The sequence below is a fragment of the Zea mays genome, chromosome 4 (genome assembly GCF_902167145.1).
Source record: "Zea mays cultivar B73 chromosome 4, Zm-B73-REFERENCE-NAM-5.0, whole genome shotgun sequence".
NCBI classification, from domain to species: Eukaryota; Viridiplantae; Streptophyta; class Magnoliopsida; order Poales; family Poaceae; genus Zea; species Zea mays.
In genome coordinates this window covers 114200655-114212485 of record NC_050099.1, presented here as the reverse complement: position 1 = coordinate 114212485, position 11831 = coordinate 114200655, and the positions used below count along the sequence as shown (strand labels likewise).

The 11831-nt window shown below is 46.2% G+C and overlaps 1 protein-coding gene across 2 annotated transcripts; it reads left to right on the top strand.

Annotated features, from left to right (window-relative positions):
* Positions 1–6391: 6391 nt before the first annotated feature.
* LOC100279729 (transcription factor E2F3) lies at positions 6392–11255 on the top strand. 2 transcript variants are annotated; one of them, XM_008678890.3, is made up of 14 exons: positions 6392–6892; positions 7917–8079; positions 8188–8244; positions 8352–8437; positions 8524–8612; positions 8724–8775; positions 8913–8965; positions 9066–9116; positions 9195–9243; positions 9371–9436; positions 9526–9602; positions 9678–9906; positions 10288–10354; positions 10452–11255. In XM_008678890.3, the coding sequence occupies exons 1-14, from the start codon at positions 6662–6664 to the stop codon at positions 10565–10567; spliced, it is 1386 nt and encodes a 461-aa protein (XP_008677112.1). In that variant the 5' UTR covers positions 6392–6661; the 3' UTR covers positions 10568–11255.
* The last annotated feature ends 576 nt before the right edge of the window (positions 11256–11831 follow it).

The window sequence follows — 11831 nt, the reverse complement described above, 5'->3', positions numbered from 1 at the left end:
TTCGACATTCTTACTTGCTATGGATGATCACTGACCCGTTTAATTAAGTTAGAACCTTGTATATTGCCGGGAACACAATCATCTGCCCGCATGGTTCACGGTCACCGTGGCCAGAGCAAAACATTTGATCTTTCATGCAATTAAATTAGGGGAAACGCTCTTCAGGTAGTGAATTTGGTTTACGCCAAAGCTAGGCACCGGTCATAGCCCAACTCGGCCGGTCTATGCACTCGCCGGAGTTCATCCTCCGCGCGACGCCGTCGTGGACTTCATCCTGCGAAGAGATAGAAACCGGAGGGCCTTTTTGCGAAGTGTCAGCGACTCCTCCAAATAGTGAAAGGGCTCATTCGCGGTTAGTCTAAAACACGGGGGCCCCTGTGCAAAGCCGCCAGGGCGCGGCCGCGCGCGGGCGCCTTTCTGCCTTAACTGGGCCGCCTGGGCTGAATTCGGCCCAGCGCTCTTCTAGTGTTTTTTCTTTTTCTTTTATCCCCAGAGCCAAAACAATTATAGAAAAATGTAGAAAAATGCTAAAATTGTGAAACTAATTTTCCTAGGTTTTTTATTTTCCATAGTATTGAATAAAAATAAGTTGGTGATTTTTGGTGAAAGTAAGAAATTTTAGGGTATTTAAAATGGTTAAAAATGTTGATTATGGATTTTTAGAAAATAATTGGTAAGTCCTAAAATACCCAAAATTTTTATATGAGTGTTATACAATATTTAGAAGCCTTGGGTAAAATTTGAATTGATTTGGACCTTGTTTGATCACCAAACCCCAAAACACCCCCCCTGCCCTATGAACTCCTTTACCGACTCCGGAAACCCTAAGTTCCCGGAACTCCGTGAAGGCAAGTTGTATTCAAGACATAAATAATAAGTTTATGTTATCTTTGCATCCTCATGAGCATCCCATGGCATCCATTCTTATATTTATGTATGGTTATGATTAGAACGTGAGGAAGAAATCGAAGTTACCGAAGAAGAGACACCACCACCTTCGGAGTCTCAGGCCGGGAATCATTTCTACTTTGACATCTGTGGATCTGAGCCTGATTCACCTGTGAACGAAGGCAAGCCCCGGTGCATGCAACCCCTTTCCTTGTGTTTTAAATACTTTTTGCACACTTAAGTCTAGTGAAATGTGCATTAGGTTCATAGGAGTTACTTGAAACCCTTTGATGCATTGCTTTCCTTGATATCCATACCTTTATAGATACTTCTGTAAAGTATCAAAGTATGATTTACAAAAATGCTTAGCCTTGCTTAGATCTTGTGGATAGAGGTTGTCCTCAATTTAACCATGGAGAGGATGGCTTCTACCTGCAAGAATATTTTATTTGGAGCAATAGTGGGATCTTACTGCAAAGCTCCCCGTGATGCTCTTTCATCCTTAGGAACAGACACATTCCTAAGAGTGGAAATACTTAAATTGAAACTTGGGGGTAGGAACAGGTGATGTTCTACCCAGGTTGGTTAAGGATTAACGCGTATGTAGGCGTGCTGACCGAGGACCCTTTAACTGGTCACATGCCTCGTCATGGGTAAGCCTTGCCTCGGGCAGACTAAGGCCGGAATAAGATAACACGAAATGGGCGTGGAGCGGTGGCGAGAGTAGCGTGTACCCTCCGTGGCAAGAGGCTGGACGGTGGTGTAACTGTGCTCTCGGTTTGCGTGAACCTGATCCGGTCTTAAGAACCCCGGTGGCGGGTTGACATATGCAAGGGTTAAGTGCTACATATGTCGTGTGATTGGAGATCCTCAGCTGAGTATAATCGATTCGGATCGCCGTACCTTCGCGGTTATGAAGACTTGGTCACTTTTCTACAACCTAGAGTCAGGATGTGAACACAATGGATAAAAATGATGTTGTCTTGATGTGATGTGAAATTAGACTAGATGCAAATGGAGTCTATTAATACTTAACATGGCGTTAAAAGATTGAAAGTAAGGACTCACTTTAGTAAGCTACTTCTACAAAAATATAAGTTGATTTTTGCTAAAGCCTCTCCTTGATTCCTATTTATCCAGCATACCCTTGAGAGTCTTTTCCTTAGTCGGATAAGACTTGCTGAGTATTCCATACTCAGGGTTTATCCCTTTGTTGTTTTTAGGTGAAGAAGCGACAAACTTTTGTTGCTTCTGCTCCAAGGTGGTACCAAACGAGGAAAAAGAAGACTGAAGTGCGGGAGGACTCGGTCCTCCACTTAGGATCTTTTGTTTATTAAACTTATCGGGAGGAGTTTGTGCCTCCCCTGGCTTGTATAATATTACTACTCTGCACTCACTTTTAGTCTGGTCTGTAATAACATAACTCAAGCTTGCTTTCGAAATAAATGTAAGATTATGTAATTCGCTTCTGCATTTCTTTATCTCCGATATTCTGTAATGTCTGCAAGACGGGTGAAACGTTCCTGGTAAGGTAAGGAAAGATACCAAACTTGTCAAGTAGTTCAGGGGCACCTACAGGGTGTCTGATGTCCGTTGGACAAGGACAACTGTAGGTGGGCCTAATTACTTGGGAGGTTCCGTCACATCCGGTGCGCGCCTAAAGTTCAAGCCAGCGAACTCCTTGCTCTTGGGTTTTCTCGGGGGCAGAGGGGCTGCCCCCAGGGCTACCAGGGCCCACTGTCAGGGGTCGCACCAGACAGTCCGGTGCACACCGGACAGTCCGGTGCCCTAAAGACAGCAACCCTAGTTTCTTTTCCTTAGGTTTTTCTAACCCGATTTCGTTCTAACTTGTGAGTGTGTTGTAGATTGACACCTAGCACTAGTTGTGAGTGTGAATATGCACCAACACTACACTAGAATTCTCTTGGTCAAACTACTCATCCACAACCCCTCTTTATAGTACGACTAAAATAAAAATGGAAGACCTAACTGTATACCGAGTGTCCACAACTCCTTCGACACTTGGAATACGAAGACCTTCATCTTTTGATTTGCCTTTTTCAGCCATCGTTTCAAGTTCTCATCTAAGGGATTGTTTTCACCGTTGCAGCGCAACCTCCTGTAATTTGACCTAACTTACCATTTGCTCTGCAAAACACACGTTAGTCACATATAATCTTATGTTGTCATTAATCACTAAAACTAAACAGGGGCCTAGATGCTTTCAGACTAAAATAGAGGAACTAATCTTTAGTCCCTTAAACCAAACGGGGCCTTAATAATCACTAGCTGTGGACTCCCAGCAGCCTGTGTGGCGGTTGAAGGTGACATTGTAGTACTGCGAGCTACGGGAGCGTGGGCCGTGGCGACTCTTCTTGGTCGGTGGCGTAGCATGCGGGTTCGGTAGGATCCTAGGACCCGACGCCTACTATTGCTTCTACTGCAGGTCAGCGGAGAGGAAGCTGAGCTCGACCCAATGTCACAGCACCGTCTAGGAAGAGCACGTGTGTCATGCCCTGCTACTATAGCGGTATCAGCGGTGGTGAGGAGGCGATGACGTGGTGTTGTCTACATCCTTGTCCGTGCTGACCACATCGTTGTCACTCCTGATGACGATGCTGAACTCGAGCACGACAGGCGTTGAGCTGGATTCCTCCTCCCGCGACACGGATGGGGAAGAGCGACGGCGCTGTAAAGTTCCTCTAATGCGCGTGGACGACATAGACATGGATGAGATCGTAGAGGGGCGAGGTAGCAGGGAGGGTGCGGCGCCTGCGGTTCTAGCCAAGGAGGGCGACGACGCGGTGGCGAGGCGTGTGCAGGCGAAGGTTGGAACACGAATGCAAGCACTCCCTCTATTGAATCCAATGAAAAGGTCGGGTCCGAGAGTTGGGTTCCACACGTCGGCACACCCGTGGCTGCTGAACAAACGTGTCTCGAATACGGGTCATCTTTTAATAACTCTGATGTAGTCAATTCTCTTAGGCATTGCTCCTGCATGCAGTTTTTAAATTGCGAGACTCTTTTGCATCATCATTCATCAATACATCATCTGCTTTCTAACTTTGAAGAAAAAACAATGTCAAAGATGACTAGAGAATTTCTGCACAGAAAATGTTTTCTGGAAATTTTAATTGTTAAATTTTGTAGTAAAGCTTACGAAAAATACTAAATAATATTATTCTAAATTTCCTGGACTTACATGAGTTCAAACGAATGTTAACCCAAAGTGCCAGCAGTTCTTTTTTTAAAAAACCCAAAGTGTCAGCTAATCTCTACTAACTATTAAGGGGGCAGTGTAGACTGCCCCCGCTCCCGCACGCCCGCGCACGAGCGAAACCGCCGCTCCCGCAACGCCCGCACTCCAGCGAAACCCTCGCTCCCGCACGCCCGCGCAACTGCCTCCCACGCGCGCCGCCGACCTCGCTTCTGCAATGGCCTCCCGAACGCCCCGCCGTCCTCCGCTACCTAAACGCCCCGCCGTCCTGGTGCTTTGGTTTTTTAGTGCTCCGTTCTTGAGCCACTGCTTGGTTTGCTTGCTCCTAGGAGGAAAGAAGCAGTGGACGTAGGTCGTCTGTCGTCGTAGAGGCAGGCGATGAATGGCGCACGAGGCTCTCGCTCGACGAGGGATGGAGGGAGGCGCGGACCTGGTCGAGCGCGGGCGGGTGCTTCTCGTAGTGGAAGGTGACGACGAGGATGGCGAGGGCGTGGACATGGTTGATGGAGATAGCGAACTGGTCCTGCAGCAGGCGCGCGCACTTCTCGCACAAGCTGACGAGCCCCTCCTCCACCTTGCGCAGCGCCGCGTGGCGGAAGTAGGAGTGCAGGAACACCCCGAGCGTCGCGGCCCCCAGCAGCCACACCAGCACCGCTACGGCGATCAGCTTCGCCTTCAAGGTCCAGCCGTTGCCATCCTCCGCGTCCTTCCCCGCCTCCTTCGTCGGCGCCGACACCGCCGCGACCTCCCCTCCACCTCCGCCTCCCACCCCCATCCCAGGGGCCAGGGCAGGTCCCCGCCGCCGCAGCTCTCACATACGCTGCACCGCAGGCCACCAACCACTCCTGCTTCTGCCGTCCGGCGCCCACGCCGCCTCCTCTCTACGAGAATCCGAGCTCTCCTCTCCCACTGCTTTGATGTGTTATTTTGGTGTGTTTTATTTGTTGGCTTGTGGCTTTTCGCGACCGAGGAGAAAGCAGTCGGGCTTCGAGTGAATCGAATTTACTGGATTTCACGAGATACGCTGCCACTAAAATAACACCGTGGTTATTTTCTCTCTCGACGCTGCGGGCGCGCTCGATGGGGTGTCCGGGTGTGGGCATGGGTCTCGGCCTTTTGCGCCTCACTCCACTCGCCCACCCCACCTTACCCCCGCGCCATCGCCGGTGGGCGCGGCTTGTGTTGTTGCCCCGTTGCTTTCCAGCCCCACCCCCTTGCCGTCCGCCGGGCTCGGGCACGAACTGCCGAGCCAGCCGGCCACGGGGGCGCACCGTGTACTCTGCACGCCTGGTGATTAGTGAATTCGTTCGGGTCTCCTTACGTGGTTGGTGGGGCCGAGCTGTCGTGGGTAGTGGTTGAGCAGGTGTGAGCGCACGTCGCCGTCGCGTGGGCTGGGGCTTGGGGGTGGGAGCCAGCGCGACGGGGAAACGCAAATCTGGCGCGGCCCGGAAAAGGCTGCGGCCTGCAAGTGCAAGGGGGAGGGAGTGCGGGAGCATGAGGCGGTGGTCGTCAACAGTCAACAATGCGCCATGTCCCTGGACAAATCTTTCTGCCGATGCGTTCTGCTTTGCTCCGCTTCGTGGTCGTGGCTGCCATCACTGATGCTCTGTCAAAAACATGGGTGAAGTGCGATTACTGGTCAGGAAACCCTTTCTGTCCCATCTTCCATCATTCGGTTCGAAAGAGTCTCTGTCTCTCTCTCCCATGAGCACCATGCAGCTGATTACTGCACCTTGTTTTTCTTCACACTGAGATTATTGCGCTTTTTTGCCTAGCCCTGGCCATGGCCCCCCCCGAGAGGCCGAGATTATTGCACCGGGCTCGTGTTTGGTTGCAGGATAGTGGAGCAGCAGTTCGTGTGTGCGTCCTCGAAGCGTAGAGTATACTAGATGATTGTTATAAAAGAATTTGTGCGATATTAAGGTTGATAATATATATGATGTTCGTTCTTATGTAATCATTGTGCACTAACATTTTGTCGTATATTTTATATGTCGTTGCAACGCACATACACCTAACTATCATAAAATTTATGTATAGCTAGTATTACAAATAAATTACAAAACATTTTCTTTTAACAATATAACACATATTTATCGTGATATTATATACTCCCGACGAGCACTCATCTAGTAAACATAAGAAAAAGGAAAACGAAAAGAAGCGCGGGCGCAGCCCATGAACGGAAGCGCTTGTTTGGCCCATCAGAAATCCGGCCCAGGGTGACGGCGGTCCATGCCCATTTGCAGCCCCCCTTGTAAACACTGGTGTACTTAATTTCCCTCCTCCCTCGTTCCCTCGTTTTCTGCTTCTCTCTCTTCCCTCCCTTCTCTATTCTGTTCCCCTTTCCCCCCTCCTTCTCCCTCCTCGCCAACCCGGTAGTAACCCCACCCACCGCCCGCCTCCAGCCTCGCGGGTCCCCGCCCCGCCTTGCCGGAACCCTAGCTCCGGCGCGTGCCCCGGCCTCCCCAGCCACCTATCGGTTCCGGGGGCCCCGCGCCCCTCGGCTCGATCGCGCGAGATCCGGAGCCGCCGCCGGCCGGGCGCAGAAGCCATATGTCGGGGGTCGGCAGCGGCAGGCCGCCGGCAGCCCAGAAGATCCTGCAGTCCCTGCGACCGCCGCTGTCCTTCTCCACGCCGTCGCGGCCACCCTTCGCCGCGCCCGACGACTACCACCGCTTTCCAACGCCGGCTGCGGCCACGTCCCCCGCCGCCACCTCAGGCGGCGTTGGCGCGGGGGCTGCTCCTCCTGATACTGTCGAGGAGGGGCTGGTCATACGGACTCCGGTGAGACGATACTTCTGCTCCACTAGGACCTCCGGATTTGTTCTCCCTTCTCGGGTCTACACTGGTCATAAGTAGAAACGCGTGAAATTCTGACCAATTTCATTGCTATCTGGAAGTCTTCCTGAAGCTTAAATGCTCACAGTTATGCTGTCAGACAGGTGGGAACTGCAATTGTTATGCAACTAGGATCCTTATCATAAAACAATTTATCTCACACAGTCGTCCCTTCAGCAAGATTAAGAAACAAAGGGGAAGTTTTATATCAGAAACAGAAATGATTTATGTAATGTAGATGTGCCCACAAAGAGATCTGGTATATAAATGCAATTCTGGTCAACAGATGCTACTACATATTCCCCTTAATCATTGCCATAATAGCTTACATGCTGTGTGGCTGTAGGTAGGATTTGGCTTGCTTGTAGGACTTGATTGTACCACCATTTAGGTGTGCTCATGCGCTATAAACTTCTATCTATTGCATTGCCAAATGAAAGATAACTTGAATTGTTTCTTATATTGTAGATGTTAAATACCTTTACCTTTTTTTTCCGGCCAGTATGTGTCTATGCAAGCATAGGTTATCTTATATATACTGAATGCTTGGTGGCATTACTGTTGTTCCTGTTGTTGAAATGTGCAAGATTGTAACGTATCAGTGCAAATCATGCTTGATTGTTTTGTCGGATAGTTCACATGGGACTTCTGTGCCACTTATTTTAGGTTAAAACTGCAGATAGGCTTAGTTTCAGCTGTTCTGTAAATACTTTGAAAAATAAACGAAGTAATCTGGCTTGGGGTTATGACAACATTTATACACTTTAGGTTCTAAGTTGACTACATTCACTAATGATGGCCATATGGTGTTAGTACTTTGTATATTTCCTAGATAACATTCACAAGTTTTTCCATCAGAATTCAGCATTCTTAATATTTTAATTGTCATTGATGCTAATTGATAACCTCTTTGGGTGATGTTTGCAATTCTTAATGACAGCTGTATAACAAGTCCATTTCTCTTCTACAGCTAAAAAGGAAAGCCACATCTGAAGAAAATGCTGCTGCTGACTCAAGCAGTTGTATCATTACCAGTCCAATGCTCACTCCGGTCTCTGCTAAAACTGTTAAAGCTTCTAAGGCAAAGGCTAAGAACAGTAAAACTGGGCCTCAGACACCTACATCAAATGTTGGTGAGTGCAAACGTCGGTGAATGATATGCCATGGTTATTTGTTTTGAACTCCTTTACATATGTTTTCATACAAGAAAAGGGTAAGCATGAAAATCTTTGTATGCACAGGTTCACCACTCAATCCACCAACGCCTGTTGGCACATGCCGCTATGACAATTCACTAGGTGACCATAACAGTCTCTGTCTTGGATGTTTTCTGAATTTGGTTATATTGCTCTTTGCTTAGTAATGCTTGCAGTTACTTATATCCGTCCTTCTGATCCTTGTTCAGGACTTCTGACAAAAAAGTTCATTAACTTGCTTAAGCAAGCTCCAGATGGCATTCTAGATTTGAACAATGCTGCAGAAGTACTAGAGGTTACAGATGTTTTCATTTTCAGTTGTCATCTCTTTTCATTCACTCAATAGTCGATACATATTCACAGAATTTTCCTACAATTCAGGTTCAAAAGCGGCGCATATATGACATTACCAATGTCCTTGAAGGCATTGGACTAATAGAGAAGACACTTAAGAATAGAATCCGTTGGAAGTAAGCTTAGCTTTATTCCTTTGACCCTTTTTTTCCTGTATTATGATGCAACCTTATCTCAGTAACTCTTGCAATTCCTATTTGTGATGCTAATCTCGCATGACACTATAGGGCCCTGGATGATTCAAGTGTTCAATTAGATAATGGTATCTCTGCTTTGCAGGTATTTGTTTTTGTAAACTTTTTTTTTCTATTGAAATTGACATACCAGTCCTAAGTGCAATTGAGTGACTTCTTTTTTTCCCCAGAGAAGTATGATAATAACTAGACCTGAGCTCAGTTTTGTGTAACACATTGCAGGCAGAAGTTGAAAATCTTAGTCTGCAGGAGCAAGCTCTAGATGAGCGTATAAGGTTGATAGCTATTTCACATTTCTCTGCATAGTTTACTCTATGCTATGTCACAGTTCTTAACAAAAACATTATGTAATCAAGTGCTTTGTTTCCCGTTCAGTGACATCCGTGAAAAATTAAGGGGCTTAACTGAAGATGAAAATAATCAAAGGTAACTATATTTCTTTTACATCAGTTATGTTTGTATGTCACTATTTAATACTGCATCTATGTTTCATCTGTCTATTAGGTGGCTCTATGTGACTGAAGACGATATCAAGGGATTACCCAGCTTTCAGGTCTGGTTTAGTTTAGTGGTTTCCAATGCCATATTAAATGGATTAACTGTTGCTTTAGGCCAAAATAATTTTCTTGATGTCAACATGTATAATAGATTGGTAGTTGACATTTTGGTTGTTTGTGCAGAATGAAACACTAATTGCAATTAAAGCACCTCATGGTACTACTCTTGAAGTACCAGATCCTGATGAGGTAGGAAGCATTAAATAAATGAGTTTTGCATACACAAATAAATGGCTGTTCTAATTTATGGTTCTTGTGTGTTTCTGCTGCATGCACAGGCAGGTGATTATCTCCAAAGGAGATATAGAATTGTATTAAGAAGTACGATGGGACCAATAGATGTTTACTTAGTTAGGTAATGTTTATTTCTCCTGTGAAGTTAATTGTTTGGACAAAATCTTAGCTGATCAGAATTTTGTTATAATGGTAGTCAATTTGATGAAAAATTTGAGGAACTGGGTGGTGTTGCGACACCCGCCAAGCATTCAAATGTGCCCAGACATCAACCAGCTGAAGATTTCAATACATCATATGCTGGACAAAGTAGCACACTAATGGGTGTGGCACATGATGCACAGCACAGCCAGAAGATTCCCCAGGATCCTAGTGCTTTGCATGACTTTGGAGGGATGACAAGGATTAGTCCTTCAGACGTCCATGTAAGTCAAATCATTGTTTTTTTCTCGAACACGCAGGACAGCTGCATATCATTATATTGAGAGAGAGAAAGGTCCGAAATGGACCACAATACAATGCCCAAACAAGGCAAAGTCAGATCATTGTGAAGTTGAATTTTAGTTTTCCCTGCTTTGCCATGCTCATAAAGCTTATTGTTAACAATGCACCCTATCTGAAATTATATCTAGATTGCAGAGGTGCTATAAAAAAATGATACAACAATGCGCATGACATATGAATCTTTCATATGCTTTTGAGTTTTACTTCCTAGAACCTGAATGCAAATCTTTACAGAACCTGCTAAGTTAAAGTAGGTCGTTGTGCTATCTTGAGTGACTTGCCATTCTACACAAATTTTGCAGACGGATTCTGATTACTGGCTCCTAACAGAGGGGGATGTTAGCATGACTGATATGTGGAAAACAGAACGTATCCTTGATAATCATTCATTAAGCTGGTTTAAAATCATCTGTTCTGTTATGTAGTTGTTACAGCTTGATGTTCTTAACATTAAAAATAAAAGAAGCGCAGTGGGATGAGATGGATTTCTTGTCAGAAGATGTTGTCACCCCTCGAGCCCATAATCAGCAGCTGGTCACAGTTGATGGGCCACATATGGAGGTTCCAAGCACAGATCCATAAGATCATAATGGCCTCAACAAAACTGACATCTGAACACCTGGAGCGGTGAGTGTTGAATGGGAAGGATTCTCGTGTGACAGTAAATGCTTATTATTGCAACGGAAGAGCCGGACGATTTCATCAGGGAATGTCACCTGGAGTTTAGTCAGGGCATCAGTTCACAACTTCAGATTGGTGCACACCGCTGTTGTGAAGATTGGCGAGGTCAGCTTGGTTAACAATTTACTGCCTGATTGGTAACCTGCAGCTATTTAGCTTAGCCGACACTGCTCCCGGCTTCTGTGACTTTGGTGTTGTGCTCATTCATCCCTGCTCCATTGGCTTGCCAAGCTATTATCATACCAGACCGGTGGACCTCCACTGAAAAATGCTGCACAATGTATAAAACATCAGGTCAAAACGGTGCACAGTGCATGGGGTGTTGGCGTTACAAAACCATTGGGTGAGCTATCAATGTAAGGCAGAAAATTCTTTGTACCGCGTTACAAAACCATTGGGTGAGCTATCGATGTAAGGCAGAAAATTCTTTGTACAATTGTTTGATACCCCAGATCAAAGCATAGCTGTTCGATTGTAAACAAATGTTTCTATGCATGTATCAGAGAGGAGCTCAAATTGTTTGGCATACATTTGATCCATTCACAGGTTCATACCCTGTTAAACGTAACAACCTTTGATAACGAAGAAAGATGCTCTATTATGTGTATGTACGAGTCTGCTTTCTTTAATCTTCTTGCAGGGACATGCGGTGTCAAGGGTCTTGTGTCTAAGGTAGGTGGTCCTCGGCTACGGAGATCGTAGCTGCAGTCTGTCGTCTTGTCCGGCGAGGTAATGCTCCTCTGCTTTCGGCTTAGATGAGAGAGATTGGGATAATGATCTTTCTTAATTCCAACTCAGGTTTGGTTACAGGAATATATAGGCCTCTAGGACTTACCGCATGGAGCTAACCGCTCTCTAATTCTAGGCATACAAACAACCCTTAATTCTAAGCATGTAAACAACCCTTAATTCTAGTCATGCAAACAAACTTATCTAGTTTCTATCCTTAATTCTAGGCAGGCAAACAAACTTATCTAGTTTCTATCCTATCCACTAGAGCCTAGGGATGACAATGAGTACCCGAAACCCGATGGGTAAAAACCCTATTAGGGCATGTGTATGACGGATTTTGATACCCATGAGTATTTTATTGGGTCATTTGTTATGCCCATCGGGTATGGTGGGCATGGGTATGTTCTCTGTTGCCCCATACCCGCTACCCGAT

Excerpts from the sequence above, each read along its gene's own strand:
- LOC100279729 (XM_008678890.3), top strand. The coding sequence starts at position 6,662 with ATGTCGGGGGTCGGCAGCGGCAGGCCGCCGGCAGCCCAGAAGATCCTG. Across the intron at positions 6,893-7,916 it reads GGCTGGTCATACGGACTCCG|CTAAAAAGGAAAGCCACATC; the intron begins GTGAGACGATAC and ends TCTCTTCTACAG. Across the intron at positions 9,117-9,194 it reads GAAGATGAAAATAATCAAAG|GTGGCTCTATGTGACTGAAG; the intron begins GTAACTATATTT and ends TCTGTCTATTAG.